Source organism: Colias eurytheme, chromosome 1 (assembly GCF_061535395.1).
Source record: "Colias eurytheme isolate Ceu_HAF_F1 chromosome 1, ilColEury1 Martin Lab GWU primary, whole genome shotgun sequence".
Lineage (NCBI taxonomy): Eukaryota > Metazoa > Arthropoda > Insecta > Lepidoptera > Pieridae > Colias > Colias eurytheme.
In genome coordinates this window covers 8,170,834-8,186,891 of record NC_142980.1, presented here as the reverse complement: position 1 = coordinate 8,186,891, position 16,058 = coordinate 8,170,834, and the positions used below count along the sequence as shown (strand labels likewise).

Genomic DNA, 16,058 nt, shown 5'->3' with positions numbered 1-16,058 from the left:
CTTTAAATTAATACAGATAATTAATTATAATACATTATTAATTCTAAAAAAAATATATGTATATTATAATATATATATATTTTTTGCTTAAACAAGACTTAAATACATAGTCTTCATGTAATATTATAATTATATAAAGCTGTGCAAATTTATTTTCTTAAAATAATATATTTCCCTTATTTTTTTCAAAGGTTTATATATGATTATTGCTGTGATTATTACTTAGTAATTATATTCGTTTAATTTAATTTATATTACCTAGATTTCTATTATAAGAACCTTTGAATAGCTGTCAGTCTGGTAAGTTTCTCTAAGGATTAAACTTAAATAAATCAAAATATCATATTTTACTGAACACTGGACTGAACACTGGAAATAAGAGAAATATTAATAATCTGTAACACAATGACCATAGCCTATACTCTGTCAATAACCAATAGGTGTAGATCCGTCATCCGTTATGTTGGTATTCATTTATTATATTGGATTTGCGAGACGTCAATCGTCATTCGAAACATAGGTTAGTTTTTAAATTATTTTTTTGTATTTTTCATCCATAATCTCATCTAAAAACTTATCTAAAATAACTAAGATTCCATTTTATTTCAATATAATCAAATAGTGAACATTGTAGCTGCATTGTCATAATTCGTAATTTAACAACATTTTTAATAGTAATTTGCCTTATTTCGGTTTTCATTTGGTATCTTGTGAAAAAGTAATAAAATATACTACGAATAGTTTCCATAAATATCATTAAAATGATAGTAATATGCTAAGTAAGCAAGTAGTACGAGTTACTAAAATACATAAAACATTACATAACATTTATTAATGGAATTGTTTACAAATCTAAATGCGATTTTTACACGAGTTACTATGAAAATTAATCATTATTCTATTCCAGTCCTTATTCCGTCAAATAGAAACTTCTAACTAATTTGTCTTATTTTATTAATCACAAAAAAAAAAAAACACCAAAGCTACTCAAATTTATCCAATGGAGTTAAAGTTAAAATTTGCGTTGTTATGATATTGCTGCATTAGTTCAATAGTTATTAACTAATACATGCACAATATAAGCAGTAATAAATAGGAATCATTATTTCATAATTATTTCTTATTATTGTAAGTCACTTTTTAAGGTAGAGAATAATATAAACTAGTTAATAGTTAAACTACTAAACAGAAAATTGTTCATATTCCAATAAGAAATTTATGTTCATGGTTTGTAGGTATATGGCGTTTTTACAGTTCCTACGCAGGAACTTAGTCAGCATCACATTTCCTACGCTAGCTGCTACGTTCATCTGGCTTGATTGGAGCCACACTAGGAAGTGGAAAGCACTGAAGAAGGAGTAAAATGGCTATTTTTGGTATTACAACTCGCTATGTTTGGTTCGCTGTCCCCATGACTGGATTCTTTATTGGCAAATACTTGGATGATCAGGAAACATTGAGAATGACTAATTTTAGAGATAAATCTGCTCTTTATGGAGGTAGAGTGAAGGAAGGTGATGCGCCATCCTGGCCCTAAATCTATTTAAAATTTGTGATGTAATATTTCTGTTAAATAAATGTAGTTCACTGTAGATCTTGTTTATTTTTCATCAAGTTACTAATTGATCACACCTGAAACAAACCTTAAAACATATGAACTTTATATACTTTAGATTCTCTTGTTCCACTTTTATTTAATTTCTGATATAGGAATCGGTTTTTTATTTTTATTTAATTTAAAAACATCTAAAAACTATAATATGCAGTTCCATTAAGAGTTAACAACTAACAATACAAAGTATAAATTATTGTATTTGAACTTTATATAATTATAAAAAAAGAAATAATGTTCTGATTAGAAATATTAATAATTGTTAAAATAGAGAGTGAACTAAGTATCTGAATTTAATTAAAGGTATAAATCATACTAACTACCTATAACCACAATCTATAACTATCACAAAAACAAATTGTCATTTAAAAATTATTTGTAAAACATGCACAATATTATTTACGGGTCAACTGGTGATTGATCAATGGACAATGGTATTTAATTAATAATAAAATAGTAGTAGTGCTACAACACTTGTTTCATATTTATTAAAAGTTAATTATGTACCTATCTACTTATCAAGTAAAAAAGTGTTACTTTTTATATTGCCCTGGGGCCTGGAGTTTAGTAATTCTCCAAAATATTGTTGAGGTTATGTAGATTTTATTATACAAAAAGTATTTTATTTAATTATCTGTAATTAATAATTATGAAGTTGGTTAGAATTGTTTTTTGTAGCTTCTAATGTAATTTTCTAGGTTATATTGTGTGAACCATCAGGAAAAATGTAGATGTTCTTAACTCTACTGTGGTTCAACTACTGGCCTAACAGAATAGAAATGTGCAGTGTGCTGTTACTAAAAATGTAGTGAGCAGGTACTTTTAAATTTAAAAATTATAAACTTAACAGAAACTTTAAAATTATAATTGTTTTTTTTTTAATTGTATGTAAGTATTCATATTATCTATTACTTAGTAATTTCATGTAAGTATAAAATGAAAGTCTCGCACAAGTATTCATGGGTTGTTAAAGTTAGAATACCTACTTCATGAAAAGAGTACAATTTTTTTATAATTTTTGTTGTGTGATAATAAATAAGTAAGTACTTAACTAGCACAAAAACATTTATCATGATGTGGAAACAGGGTAGAGATGTTTTAGTCTTCTAGGAAAATAAGTACCTATTCTGTATATTTTCTACTAGCTTTCCGCCCGCGGCTTCACCCGCGTTTTCAAAGAAAAACCCGTTCCGGTAGGATTTCCGGGATAAAACTTATCCTATGTCCTTGCTCGGGTATCAAAAAATCTCTATACCAAATTTCATGCAAATTGGTTCAGTAGTTAAGGCGTGATTGAGTAACAGACAGACAGACAGAGTTACTTTCGCATTTATAATATTAGTATGGATTATACTTCGTAATGAGTAGTGTTTTGCCCATCAATGCAATAATCTTCTTCTTATATATAAAAATGAATCGCAAAATGTGTTGGTAAGCGCATAACTCGAGAACGGCTGAACCGATTTCGATAATTCTTTTTTTATTATATTCCTTGAAGTACGAGGATGGTTTTTATGTAGAGAAAACGTAAACATGTACCACGGGCGAAGCCGGGGCGGACCGCTAGTAATAAATAAAATAATTAATTTTATTATGAGCTATCTTGATATGCGCCATCTAGTAAACCTATGCTATACTTATACTATACTTGTCATGTCCACGCCATATTAGTTTTCTAAAATCTCACTAGGTGGCGTTTGAGGTGGTGTTTAATGTTTATTCTATTCAAATTCAGCTTGGGACTTTTATTAATTAGATAGCTGCGCCCCGCAGTGAGTCTTTCCTTTTAATCCTAATCTTCCTGTGGTAATATCGGTAAAAAAATAGCAAAATTACTCCTATAGCTATGACATTCCTTCAAAATCGGTCCATCCGTTCTTGAGATAAGCCGGAACAAACAGACCTATAACCATGGACTAATAAATAAATTTATTAGTCCATGCCTATAACTAAGTCTCATAATATAAATTTGATTTTATTTGCGAAATATTGTACTAACGTTGGCCTCTAAAAAGCAATGAAACAAAATGTAACAATATGTAGTTATTTATTTATTCAATATAGATACATAGGTTCTACACGTTAGAACGTTCTCTTGGCCATGGAATACCATAGAATAGCGTAGGGTGCCCACCAGCCAACTCCAAAGAAAACACAGAATACAAGGGTACACACGTATCTGAAAAAGAAAAAATGTTATCTTTAGCGCACAAAATTAGTACAATATTTCGGTAGAAGTAAGTAGATTCAATTCCTATTAACCTTTTGACCGCCAGAGCAAAAACGCATCGCCGTGCCCTCCACGCCAAGCCACAAATTCAATGAGATAACCTTGAAAATAGTAGGGATTCCAAAATGTTATCGATAAACATAATAATTCACGTCTGAATATTTGAATAAACAGCTTATAACACAAAAATAATATTTATTTAACCTCATCTCCTACTGTAAAAACTTAAGACCACATTAAATAGCAACTATCAACAAAAAAATCAACCTTTTGAGATACAAAAATACATATAAAATTGCAGCAAGTTACAGCACTATTCTCTATCAGTTACGCCCCATTGGCATGTATACATGCCAATGGCGCGGGCAACCATCCTTTTTTTTATAATCTCTCGCTTCTGATTAGGGATGTGTAGCTGTATATTATTATAACTTATCGAGTTTATTTATTAAGTTTATATGAACTATAGGTATTATTGTGGAGTGTTTATTTGTAAATATCAAAACAACTATTACCTTTAAATAAAGGGAAATGCATTATGAGCTATTACGCACTGTCGACTTACTCCTGGACGACAGTGCGCAAGCCCCTATTTAAACTATAGTAAGTCACAGTCGCCGGCGACTTGTCGACAGTGCGTAATAGCTCTAAAACTACATATTTATTTTCCAATCATTTAGTTTAATACTTGAGTTATTACAAATACTAATTATATGTAGGTTACCATATTTTGATATGACATAGCGACAATTTGTATCATAAGAATATTCTAATAAAGGCACTCACACTCTCGGCAATACTCGATAAAATATTTTTACAACTTTCCGCACTTAACAACACGGCACGCGCTTACGACGTCACCAGTCCGACATCTATTCATGTCAATGGCGCAGAAGGGATTGCATATCGATACTGTGCTAGGGATGCGCATGATTGGCGAAAAGGAAAATATTCAAATCAGCAATATCCACAATATAGACAATATGGTATTATACCAAAGAATGTAGTATTTACCTTTTTTCTCAGTGACTAAGCTTATATATTTTTTTTGTAGTTATTACAAAAATTAAGCGAATTAGAATAATTTCGCTGAAATTTTAATGAAGTTACTTGAATATTACACTACATCACTAGTAGGCACGTATACATGTCATTGGCGCGAGAGAACATGCTTTTTTAGCCATTAATTAAGTTATTTTTTGTCATCAAATATTTGAATAACTACTTGGCAATTTTGTTTACTGTGTACAATTATGTAATAACTGGGGATTCAGTTCATAAACTGTATAAATAAAACACGTAAAAGTAAAGGTTTAATATGTTTATTTTGTATTTATCTATGATCTGTTTCTTGGCATGTATAGGTGTCGTTGGCGCACAGGGCACGATTGCGCATGACATCTATAGATGTCATTGGCGTTCAAAAGGTTAATAAAATATTCAATGCAATAAACTTTAGTAAAGTCGTCCCTTTCACTACTGCGGGCCACCGACGGGGCGACGGCCGACCGCGGCGTCTGCAGCTGGCCAGCGACAGCTACTTGACACACTTTTTTTTTCATATATTTGTCGCGGACACTTCTGTGAAAAAATATATGAAAAGGTGTGTCAAGTGGCTGTCGCTGATCACCACCGGCTGTGGTCGTTGGCCCGTTTGCGCCGACCATAAGCCGATAACGCAGCATGACAAGCCTTACGTGGTGACGGTGTGATTGAATAATGATTGAAATGAATAACGTGCAAACTATGTGCTGGGAGCTCATTGGTGAAGCTTTTTATTTCCTATCTTGCTGGCTGCCTGTTAGACTGAGATGCAGCATGATCGTTTAGACAATTTGCTGTCATGCCAAAGGCTTTGAGATTTCATGCAATATAGTTCTATCACAATCAAAGATGGACGCGAACTGTATAAATCACGTAGGTAAATTCATGTCATGCTTGGTAGTCCCTAGAAGGGACTAATGCAAGAATGACGTGGGTTTAGGTGAATTATCATGCTGCATGACCGTCTAAATATCTCAAATCATCTTTTTACTTAGAGCATTATCTAAGTATTTTTAATACAGTTCGCGTCCAGCCTGAGTTTAATGCATGAAATGTTCTAAGCTTTTGCATGCAATCGATCAAAACAATCATGCAAGCAAGCAATCATACAAGAAAAGAGAAAACTTCACCAATCAGATGCGGGATGCCAGCACGTAGTTTACATAATAACAAATAAATACATAAGTGACTTATAATAAATCGAATAAGTTACTTAATAATTTTTCTCGTACAATAAAATTTTTTTACCTGTTAGTGACGTTAAATGGTAAGTTATCGAACGGTTTAGTAAATTCATCATGATGCATTCTCTGTATAGGCTTTGCTGTAGGTATCTTGCGAAGGATGCTGCGACCACGACATGCTCCTGTTATGAGAGAACGAACGCCAAACATGCTTTCTTCGTATTTATAACAATAATAAAGCTTGATACAGGCACACAAGTCTGCACTTTATTGACAATTGCCTGATTGTCATACATTTTAAATGATATAATGTTTCAAATATCTAGATCTAGATATTTTATAGTGGCCAGTATTACTAATGCTTCGGAACCACAGAACAGTGGTTCGGAACATTCTTTGGGAAAAAATTCCTTTAAATTAATGCTTTTAAGAAAAAGGAAGATTAAGAATAACTTTTTAAATATTACACCATCGACGTTATCATAATATTATGCCTTAGGTTTTCAGGTTGAGGATTTCTTCTACATAACCAAAATAAAAAACCCCTTAGGATAGATGGCAGGAATAGCAAAATATGTTCATACTTTGATTATACTTATAAATGATAGAGGGCGCTAGGTGTTATTTCAAAAGTCTAGTCTGGTTTATATTGCGGGTGGTATTCATAATAAAATCACAATACAATATAAAACATACAATCTATTTTCCATAAAGATTCTACCTTTATGCTTACATATGTGTTTATTCGATGTAACTTTTATATCGACAGTAATACCTATTAGAACTAGTTCCTAATCTGTTCATAAGCGTTAATATTGATTTTGAGAGGTGTCTGTAGCATTATTTAGTAATTATTATTGCCTCTTTTTTGTGGTTGCGAATCATATAATGATTTAAAAGTTCCATTTTTGCACAGTATGAGCTTTTGTTTTTAAGACGGTTACGTAGCCTACAGCTACGTCGCGTAGGCACTACGTAGCCTTCGAGAGAGGTGATAAAAGTACAAATTAATTAGACTTTAGAGTATTGAAGTGATATCCAGCGTCAATAATTCTAATTTGTTTTAAAGTATTGTTGTGAATACTGTAACGTTATAATGAAGCTTGAATGTTTTGGAGCTTATGTTTGTCAATGACCTGAAATATGATGTTTTTTCTATGATATTCAACTTATGTACCTAGTTTCTATTTATTTTAAATAGTGGAATTTATTTAATTTATTCCAATAATTTCAATTCCAAAAATTCGCTGCGGTTTTAAATTTTAAAGCGATATTAGCTTTGAACTACTGAAATCTTTGTTTTTGTATCTGAATTACGTAAAGGAGAATAATCTCAATTGTCACGGAATTTAATGAGGTTGTAAGCGATAAACAGTATTATACAATAACCTAAGACAATAACCTTTAAAATTTCGAAGGTATATGTTAGTGGAGGTAGGTAGGGGATACAATAAATTAACAATATGTTTTTCCTTTCTCTTTATTCATTTTGCAAGTACAATAACATCTATACAATGACACTACGACTAAATGTTTATTAGACACATGCATTTAAATAAAACTCTTTATAAATTAAAATATTAAATAATTAAATATCTCTACACATTATTGACTGGAATACTGTTCTATCATCACAATAAGGGTAACTATTATTATAATTAAACTAACTTTGGAATGATATGAACGTAAATAATTACCGTTGGTTTGTTACCTATTGCCGAAATTAGCTAAAAACTCGTAACTTATAAATTAAATATTTAATTACATTTATTTTAGTTACTTATAACATTGTATTATTTATTGGAAATATAGTAAGGGTTTATGCTGCAATAGACCCGGATAGCGCTTTGAGTGATTGAAAATATCGCTCGTCGTCAAATGAAGATAGTGTGCGATCCGACGGCGAGCGTGTTTCCAGCACCTTCGAGATGTCAGAGCCCGAGTGCCATCCATGAACCGCCACGAGCACCCTAAAGCCTAGCATGCGCAAATGACGCCTGCATCGCTCCTTGCCAATCGTAACTGGCTGGATCATGTTAGACAGTTATTCGAGCATGCTAGACCCGTTATTACGTTAATACAATAATCTATAGCTATATATAATACACAATTTTAGGTACATAAAATGATACAACTATTTATCGAATCTAATACGATTGCACTTTAAAATCATACCTAATTTATATACAATAGACATTTCTCGTCCGTATGCATGTGTAAAATTTTCATATTTCAATTTTCCCTCTTTCAAGAAGCTTTTTGTAATTATAAAACATATAATCTTAAATTAAACAAAGCAAATACAGCTAGACTGTTATGTTTAATAATATGAATTTGTCATGCACCGTTATTTTACATTACGTTGATTATAGGGCACATAAAAATGAATTATTACAATAGCCTACATAAATAAAGTCGTACTTAATTAAGAGTATTTAGTATTTACAAAAATTGTAATAAAAAGACTAGTCTTGGGATTAACGTCTAAGAAGTTTAATAAATTATAATTTTTATTACAAATAAAATATATAATTAGGACATTTTTTTATAATTATGAAATAAATAAAAGTTATAACCAAAATTAATTTCGTAGACACAATAAATATATCACAATGGAATAAAGATCTGTGAGTAAAGGGAACTGTATTTTCTATACAGGCGACGCAAACTTTTAAATTGAATCACTCCACATTGGATATTTGAAAAAAATACTACAACTAATAGGACTGATACAAACTTTGGCATCAGAAAGGGAAAAAATGAGTTTCACTCTACGTCTTTACATAATCAAATGCGTGACGAAGTATGCGTGTTTGACAATGACGTGAACAGTTTTATAGCGCCCGTCGGCACCCGTTACGTCGATTTTTGCGCCCACCGATATTTTATGGGCCCTTTTCACAATGGCCAGCGTTGGCCCAAAAATTGATCGTCGATGTTTGCTGCTATTATGGCGATTATGATTAAAAATTTACTGGGCCCTCTTCACAATGGGTAGCGTTAGACCATCGTGATTGCCAATGCAACGCTGCACATTGTGAAAAAGGCCCATTAGGCGTGAAACTTAAATATAATACATCGAATTTGTTTGATACTCGACATTTCAGCAGAAACAGTACATCTGCAGTGAAAACAATGTTTTTATTTTCAGTCTAAAATACATCTACAGTTTATTTTTCAATGTAACTGCAGCGGTCACGAATCTTTCAGAACCTTTCATCTATTTTCAATTTATTTTGATAATCTTTTTATTTTCAATAAAATATCTACAAGACGTAGTGATATTTTAAAGATAAAAAATCCACTAAACAAAAATAACAAACTCAGGGTAAAATGTCTGATAGAAATTCTTGGATTTCTATCTTAGTCCGATAGATATTCAAAGTTAAAATATTATTTCAAAATCCACAAATTTAAACTAATCTATTTATTTTCTTTATTTTTTTGCACCTTTCTTTCAAAATATTTTCGTCTTTTGCATATAAAAGTCATATTTTTTAAATCACAAATACAAACTTACCTTCCATCATTGGCGATTTAAATTATCAACCCAGTTAGAAATAGAAACGTTATATATCTTGAAGCCCAAAACTTAATGGTTGTGATTTGTAATTTAATATTGAAATATAAGAAAATATCATATAGGTTAGATAACCATCGATTCTAAGTTTTTGTTTCGTAGCCCTGGGCGTAGAAGCAAGTCGCGTAGCACGGTGTAGCTTCTATCAATAGTCTGCTATGTGACTTGCTCCTTTGTCTATTGTCGTTACCGAATCAAAAGGACGTTCAACCATTTTAACGCAAAACTACAAGACTATTATTGTGTAAAATAACACAATACGAATGAAATCATTACATAGACTGATTTCGTTCGTATTGTGTTATTTTACAGACAGAAGACATTACAGTTTATTGCTATGAAAATATGATAATAAATGAATAATTTAATGAATTCACGATTAAAATAGTTGCGTTCCTAATGACTCGGCTGAAGTTCATAAACTGTTACACAAGTGTTTAAAAAGCTGGTCATGCGTAGTGCGGGTACGATCCCAGGTGCGACGCCACGTGGGGAGGAGCCATAGAATGGGGGGAGTACAGGTTGCTCCCACCACCGCCCCAATTACTCCATGACGCTGATGGGAATATCGAAGCTGCAACAAGAAGGTTTCTAACCTAAGTTAACATGTGAAATTGGAATTGCGATTGAAATTGCATTTTGGACAACAATATCCGCTCGCTTCGGATATCACTATTTGCCTCAAACAGACTAGGCTGGGTATATTGCCTGGTGATCGTAGCGAGCGCTATATTTGCTTATCTAAAACGCAATTAATTAACCAGCCAAATGCATGGCGGTATTCATTACATGCCATTAAATATACCTGAACCAAAAATGTTTCAAATTAAAATAAATGAAGTATAAAAAGCAAAAATAAATAAAGTAAAACGAGTAATAGATACACAATCAAATATTTATTTCGTCAGTCGCTCACAGCAAATTCGCTTCAACGCTAGCTTGTAATGATTTTCCAAGGACTTCTGGAATAATTATCTTATTTAATATTTATACATTGCAAGTTAGATTAATTCATAATCTGAAAATTTTAAAATAAAATATAAATTGAATCTTGTGTACAATCACATCGAAAAGCTATTTGAAAAAAATTTAATAAACGTAAATTTGTAAAAGTAGATAAATACGGTTCGCTAAATTGTTAAATATGTACCAGCAAACAAATATATAGCATTACAATCTTATAAAATCCGGTGTATTACATACATTCCTGTACAGGATAAGGAATCGCAGTAAATTATCGCAGTCAAAATATTTATTCCATTAAGTCAAGTGCGTGAAGCCAAACCAGTGGCGATGACAAGCCGTTTCGAGGAGCGTGCTAATATTTGTGCTAGCGAGTGTACGGGTATTAGCACCGAATGCAGATTACACCCGACTGCGTTTGAAGGGTGCATGATATTAAACTGGCCTGTTCACAACTTTTTTAATCTGTTAGCTTAAAATAACTTTACACTGTCTTGTAAATCCCGCTTTTGGCTTGAAAATATTTGAAATTTAAAAACTTTAAAGTCTGCTTATTTTTTTATACTTAGTTAAAAAAGTTTTGATAAACTCTACTAAAGTACTTGGTTCACAAAATATGAAAGTTAGTTAAGTTTCTTTCCTACCTCTTGACTATGACCTCATCGTCCTTATTGTCCTCAGAATTCCTTAGAAAATCATGAAGTGCACACAAGGTATTAATTCGCAAGCTCACCGTACATTATAACAACATTACCTGTGGACGTGGGCATGGCCGCGTGAGGCGCCATGAAGGACGACAGCTTGGCGGAGTGGTGGTACGAGCTCATGAACAAATCGCTCTGGTACTTGTACGCCTGGTCGGTAGCGGCGGGCTGGGTCGCAGCCGCCAGCCCTTGGAAGTCAAACTTGTACGCGTAACGCTTGCCGTGTACCTTCGTCATTATGTTCTTGTCGTAGTAATATCTGTACAGAGTTGGCTCGATTAGTTCTCCTGCCTATAATTGTGATAGCACTGTGGCCATAAATACAAATAATCAAGAAATATAGTCATACGGAAAACATTTTGTCGACATAGGGACTATAAAATCGCACCGCACATACAGTATTATGGGTACCCATGGACATCGCAATTGCATCACCGTTACCGCATATGTGACGTTACCTCAGAGCCCGGCTCAGCTTGTCGTAGTTCATGTTCGGTTTGGACTTGCGCTCCCCCCACCGCCGGGCCACCTCGTCGGGGTCCGTCAGTTTGAATTCACCGTTTGTCCCCTCCCAGGTGATGCAGCCTGCATTGCTCGAATCACTCAGTAGCTCCAGAAGAAACTGCCATAACTGGATCTGACCTGAGCCTGTAACGATAGATTTTGCTAGATCCCACACATAAAAGTATAGCCCAGTGAACCTCTTAGTAAAATCTAATCTACAATTTTTACGTCTTTCGATATAAATACCTATACATTATAGGAATTTAGGTTTCTAACGATCATATAAAATGAAAAAAAAAAACGACAATCATAAAATAAGAGTCATTTGTTGATGAAAGAGAAAACTTTCGCACCACAGACAATATAGCTAATGCCTAATGGCTTAAATAATATTGAAAGATTTCACCATCAGCAACCCTATCATTACGCAGTCATAAAGCGGTAGTTACGCCGCGCCTGAGGCATTGCTCACAATACGTAATAGTTCCTTGAATCGATTAGGGATAACGCGACTACACGCTGACACGGCACTATTAATATTATTTGGGTGGCTTTTCGATTTACTCAACCTCTTGGCAAATAACATAAGCGATTGCTAAGTGTGTTAACTACTAAGGTTTTTTTATCCGTTTGTGCTGTGTCCTAGAATCTAAACGAAATATTATGTAAAACCATATTTCCATGAATTATAACTTTGTGTACCTACGTCTATTGAAATTTCACAGATTTTCTTTAGAAGACGTTCAGTGATCAGTCTACATTACATTACCTACCTGATCAGACCATCTGAACAAGAACCACGCAGATTAAATTGTTCCTAGCTTTTGGATTTTTTCTAACAATAATTATGCAATTTCCGTCCATACCTACAATATGTATATACCATTGACAGTGATTTAGCAACATGCAGTATTTCTCATCAAACCCCAAGCCATCATTAATTGCGAGTAATAAAATCGATGGGCCATAACAGACAATGAGTCAAGCGAAGCGAGATGCGAGCGAAAACGTTGTGACTTCAACATAATCGATCATGGTATAAATCACCGAGATGCCACGCTCGTGTGAACTCGCCGTTTTAGTGGAGTACTGTCCCCATGTACAATTAGCCTTTTTTTCAAGGGAAATTGTTTTATTGTCTGTTGCAAAACAATATAATCTTCTGATTTTGCATTGCAATCAATATCTTGTTTAATATCTTATAACTCAAAATCTTCAAATAAAAGTTGTCGGTTAGAAAATGGGAGAATAATGTGTAAAACAAACTCTTTTCCATAGTCTATATTCACTTCATTTAGATTTTATACCCCCTCATGGTTAGTCAATTGGTTTTAATACTTCAATAAGTCAACCAAATTAAAAATTGCAGTGAAAATAAACAATTGAGCATTTAATTTAACATTTTTATATCCATAAACCTTAAAAGTATTGATATAATATATCTAATAAAAACTGTAAAAAATATGTTACATTTTTCACTCATTCGTATACAGAAAAACAAGTACGAGTTTTCTCTACTGGTGAACGTCCATTTTTTTTCTGACGCTACTTCTAGACGATCGCGTTTCGCTCAAGTCGTGCGTACACGTTACATGGCCGCCCAATATCCCAACATGCTTCTATGGGGGTTCCTTCGCTTCTGAGCCTCGCTGCTTGTAAATCACTATTTTATTCAGCAAAACATATTGCCATGTGTTGGACAATATTTTAAAGTGGCAAGTGAGATAGACATGTAATTTTAATATGATGGCTATAGTGAACTATAATGAGGAATAATTTCCATTGTCTCTCTTTCCTACAAGTAACTATTATGAATTTTAAAGAATACTTAGGTAGTGAGTAGTCAATGCTTTATAAATAAGAAATATAGAAAAAAATCAATCACGAGGCGGGCTCCGAACCCGCGTCTTTCGCCTTGCTAGATGTCGCCCCGGCAAGGCGAATCCAACGTAATTAGTGTAGAGCCTATACTTGTATAAGTTTTTTTTCCCACTATTTGTAACAAAATATATCAATTGAGAATTTGAAAATGAACATAGGTTCTTCTCTCCTTTGTATCCTAATCTTATTAGCTATTAGCTATTCTATTCGCCTGTTATAAAAATCCGGGAGCAATTCCACAATAACACTACACGGGCTACATTGAATCATTCTACCACTTCGTTGTTCAAATCACGATCACAGGTAAGTTGGCCTGCGCCCGCGTGAAATGCGCAGCGTAATTACAGTCAGGGCTGCCACGTGGCTTTGATTGTCTCACGTAAATTGCCGTTCGACGCGCCTGACACCGCTGCGTAGCACGGCACAGTCATTATGTACTTGCGTATATAATGTAAGGTCGTAATTTTATTTTTATTCCAAATATATGTAAGAATCAACATTTAAGTACAGATTTGAATGATGGTTTCCAAATCTGTGACATCAATGCAAGAGATTCCCTATTATTCTTTATGATTTTATTAAAGGTCGAGTTTCCACCTAGTAAAAACTTTGTTCATATTATTATTATATTCAGTGAAAAAAAAGATTATCTAATTCTAGACCACATTTCTTTGATTTTGTATTATGGCTCGTAGTTCCATCGTACGAAATACAATACCGTGTTTACGGAAGATTCATCACTGATGTCTGGACGTCTGACGTCTAAAGTGTTTCAGTTACCTACATCTACCGTAAATACCTGGTCAAATAAACTATGAACAAAAATGTAACAGTGCGTGCTGCGATTTAGTTCAACACCATTTTATTAGTCTATTAACATTTTAACTTGCCGAGGGGTAAAGTGCAGATAATATCCATAATATATGTATGCAGCACGTTCCCAAAAGAATAAAATTAATGTTATCTACACTATCTAGTAGCCGCTTGCGTGCACGAGTACGTATAAATAATTGTTCGTAATTGACAACCCTACCTGTGGGAAAAAATCACTGAATGTTAAAGTTAATTGCTAGTTACGTGCAAATCAATACACAAATTTATCAAGATATACATTGACCTTTTAACTATTATCTGTTTAACCAATCTACAAATATTTCACATATTAGAGCAAATTGACTACTGCCTAGTTATTTTTAAATTTAAACCAGTCTTTGGTAAATGCGTAAAATGATCGAGTGTAAAGATTATATTATTCTAAAATACTACTAAACAAGAGTTAACCATGTCTTGAATATGTAGGGTTAATAAACTTGCACCAGACGAATTAATGCGTATCTTTAAAATACAAGTTAAAAGTGAAGTCCGCGCATTTATTTCTATCATTTCAATACATCGTTTATCTAAAAACTTGTACGGTATCTCCAATCAAATATGTACATGGTAAGCCGAACGGGGGCTGTTATCGCCATTTCGCGTGTTAACTGCCGACCCCTATTTTCTCACAGGTCACCCGCTTCTTGACCACTTTCACCTATGAAGGGACTAAATTTAGTTTTAATTAACCGATATTATTTGAGGTATGAATGGGCGGAAAGAATTACATATGTATAATTCTCAAGTGTTTTATAAATTGGACCTGTACAACATTTTAATCCGCCTAATTTTAATTCGTTCGAACATGTTCTCTGTAAACATATCAAAATTTCACGTTAAATATAAATAAAAAACACTTTAAAAACTTTATTATCTACTCATGTTTTAGGATATCTGGACATCTTTGTTTTAATGATCATTATCTATTGATAGTAGATTATAGTGGTAAGTGATTTTAATATGAACTCATATTCATAATCTTACCTGAATTAGCAAGGCGACTGCTTGTGGGTCCGAACATTTGATATGGATCTGAAACAGAAAAAAGTTAATTTACAAATATGTTTAGTATAAAAATGCATGTCATTTTTCCACGGAGATGGTATGCTGATGGGCTTAGCCAAATAATATCTATTTGGTGATACAGTTTGTTTTCTATAACACTTACTGCACGGCTAGACTAAAAGATAGTAGTTTCCCTGACAACAGACCAACAACACGGACCAAAAAAACTCAGATACAGTGCATAGATTGCATTTTAAACAGCCGTAATGAGATCGCCCCGTACGTGTAGGCTTCTAAATTTGCATAGATAGTGCTTGGGGTTCTTACTAACCGTTTGTCGCGAAACTAGACTACATTTTTAGAATGTCTAAGGAACCGATTTCTTAGAAAGACTGACGTTTTATTTGGATAATTCGTCAAAATTTACTTCACTTCAATCAGAATCCCTTAGCAGAATCCATTGTGAAAGATGTATGCA

At 33.2% G+C, this 16,058-nt stretch overlaps 2 protein-coding genes across 3 annotated transcripts in view; one reads left to right on the top strand and one right to left on the bottom strand.

Moving 5' to 3' along the window:
- Nucleotides 1-415: 415 nt before the first annotated feature.
- ND-MNLL (NADH dehydrogenase (ubiquinone) MNLL subunit) lies at nt 416-1,592 on the top strand. The gene is made up of 2 exons (XM_090110623.1): nt 416-520; nt 1,236-1,592. The coding sequence occupies exon 2, from the start codon at nt 1,364-1,366 to the stop codon at nt 1,535-1,537; it is 174 nt and encodes a 57-aa protein (XP_089966749.1). The 5' UTR covers nt 416-520; nt 1,236-1,363; the 3' UTR covers nt 1,538-1,592.
- Nucleotides 1,593-7,564: 5,972 nt separating this feature from the next.
- Ets65A (DNA-binding protein D-ETS-3) overlaps nt 7,565-16,058 on the bottom strand; it is a 54,147-nt gene continuing 45,653 nt past the window's right edge. For both annotated transcript variants that reach the window (XM_090103094.1, XM_090103086.1), the window contains 4 exons: nt 15,560-15,607; nt 11,776-11,965; nt 11,368-11,576; nt 7,565-10,224 (listed from right to left, as the gene is read on the bottom strand). In XM_090103094.1, the coding sequence (XP_089959220.1) occupies nt 10,100-10,224; nt 11,368-11,576; nt 11,776-11,965; nt 15,560-15,607 (572 nt within the window). In that variant the 3' untranslated portion in view covers nt 7,565-10,099. The remainder of the gene's footprint in view (nt 10,225-11,367; nt 11,577-11,775; nt 11,966-15,559; nt 15,608-16,058) is intronic.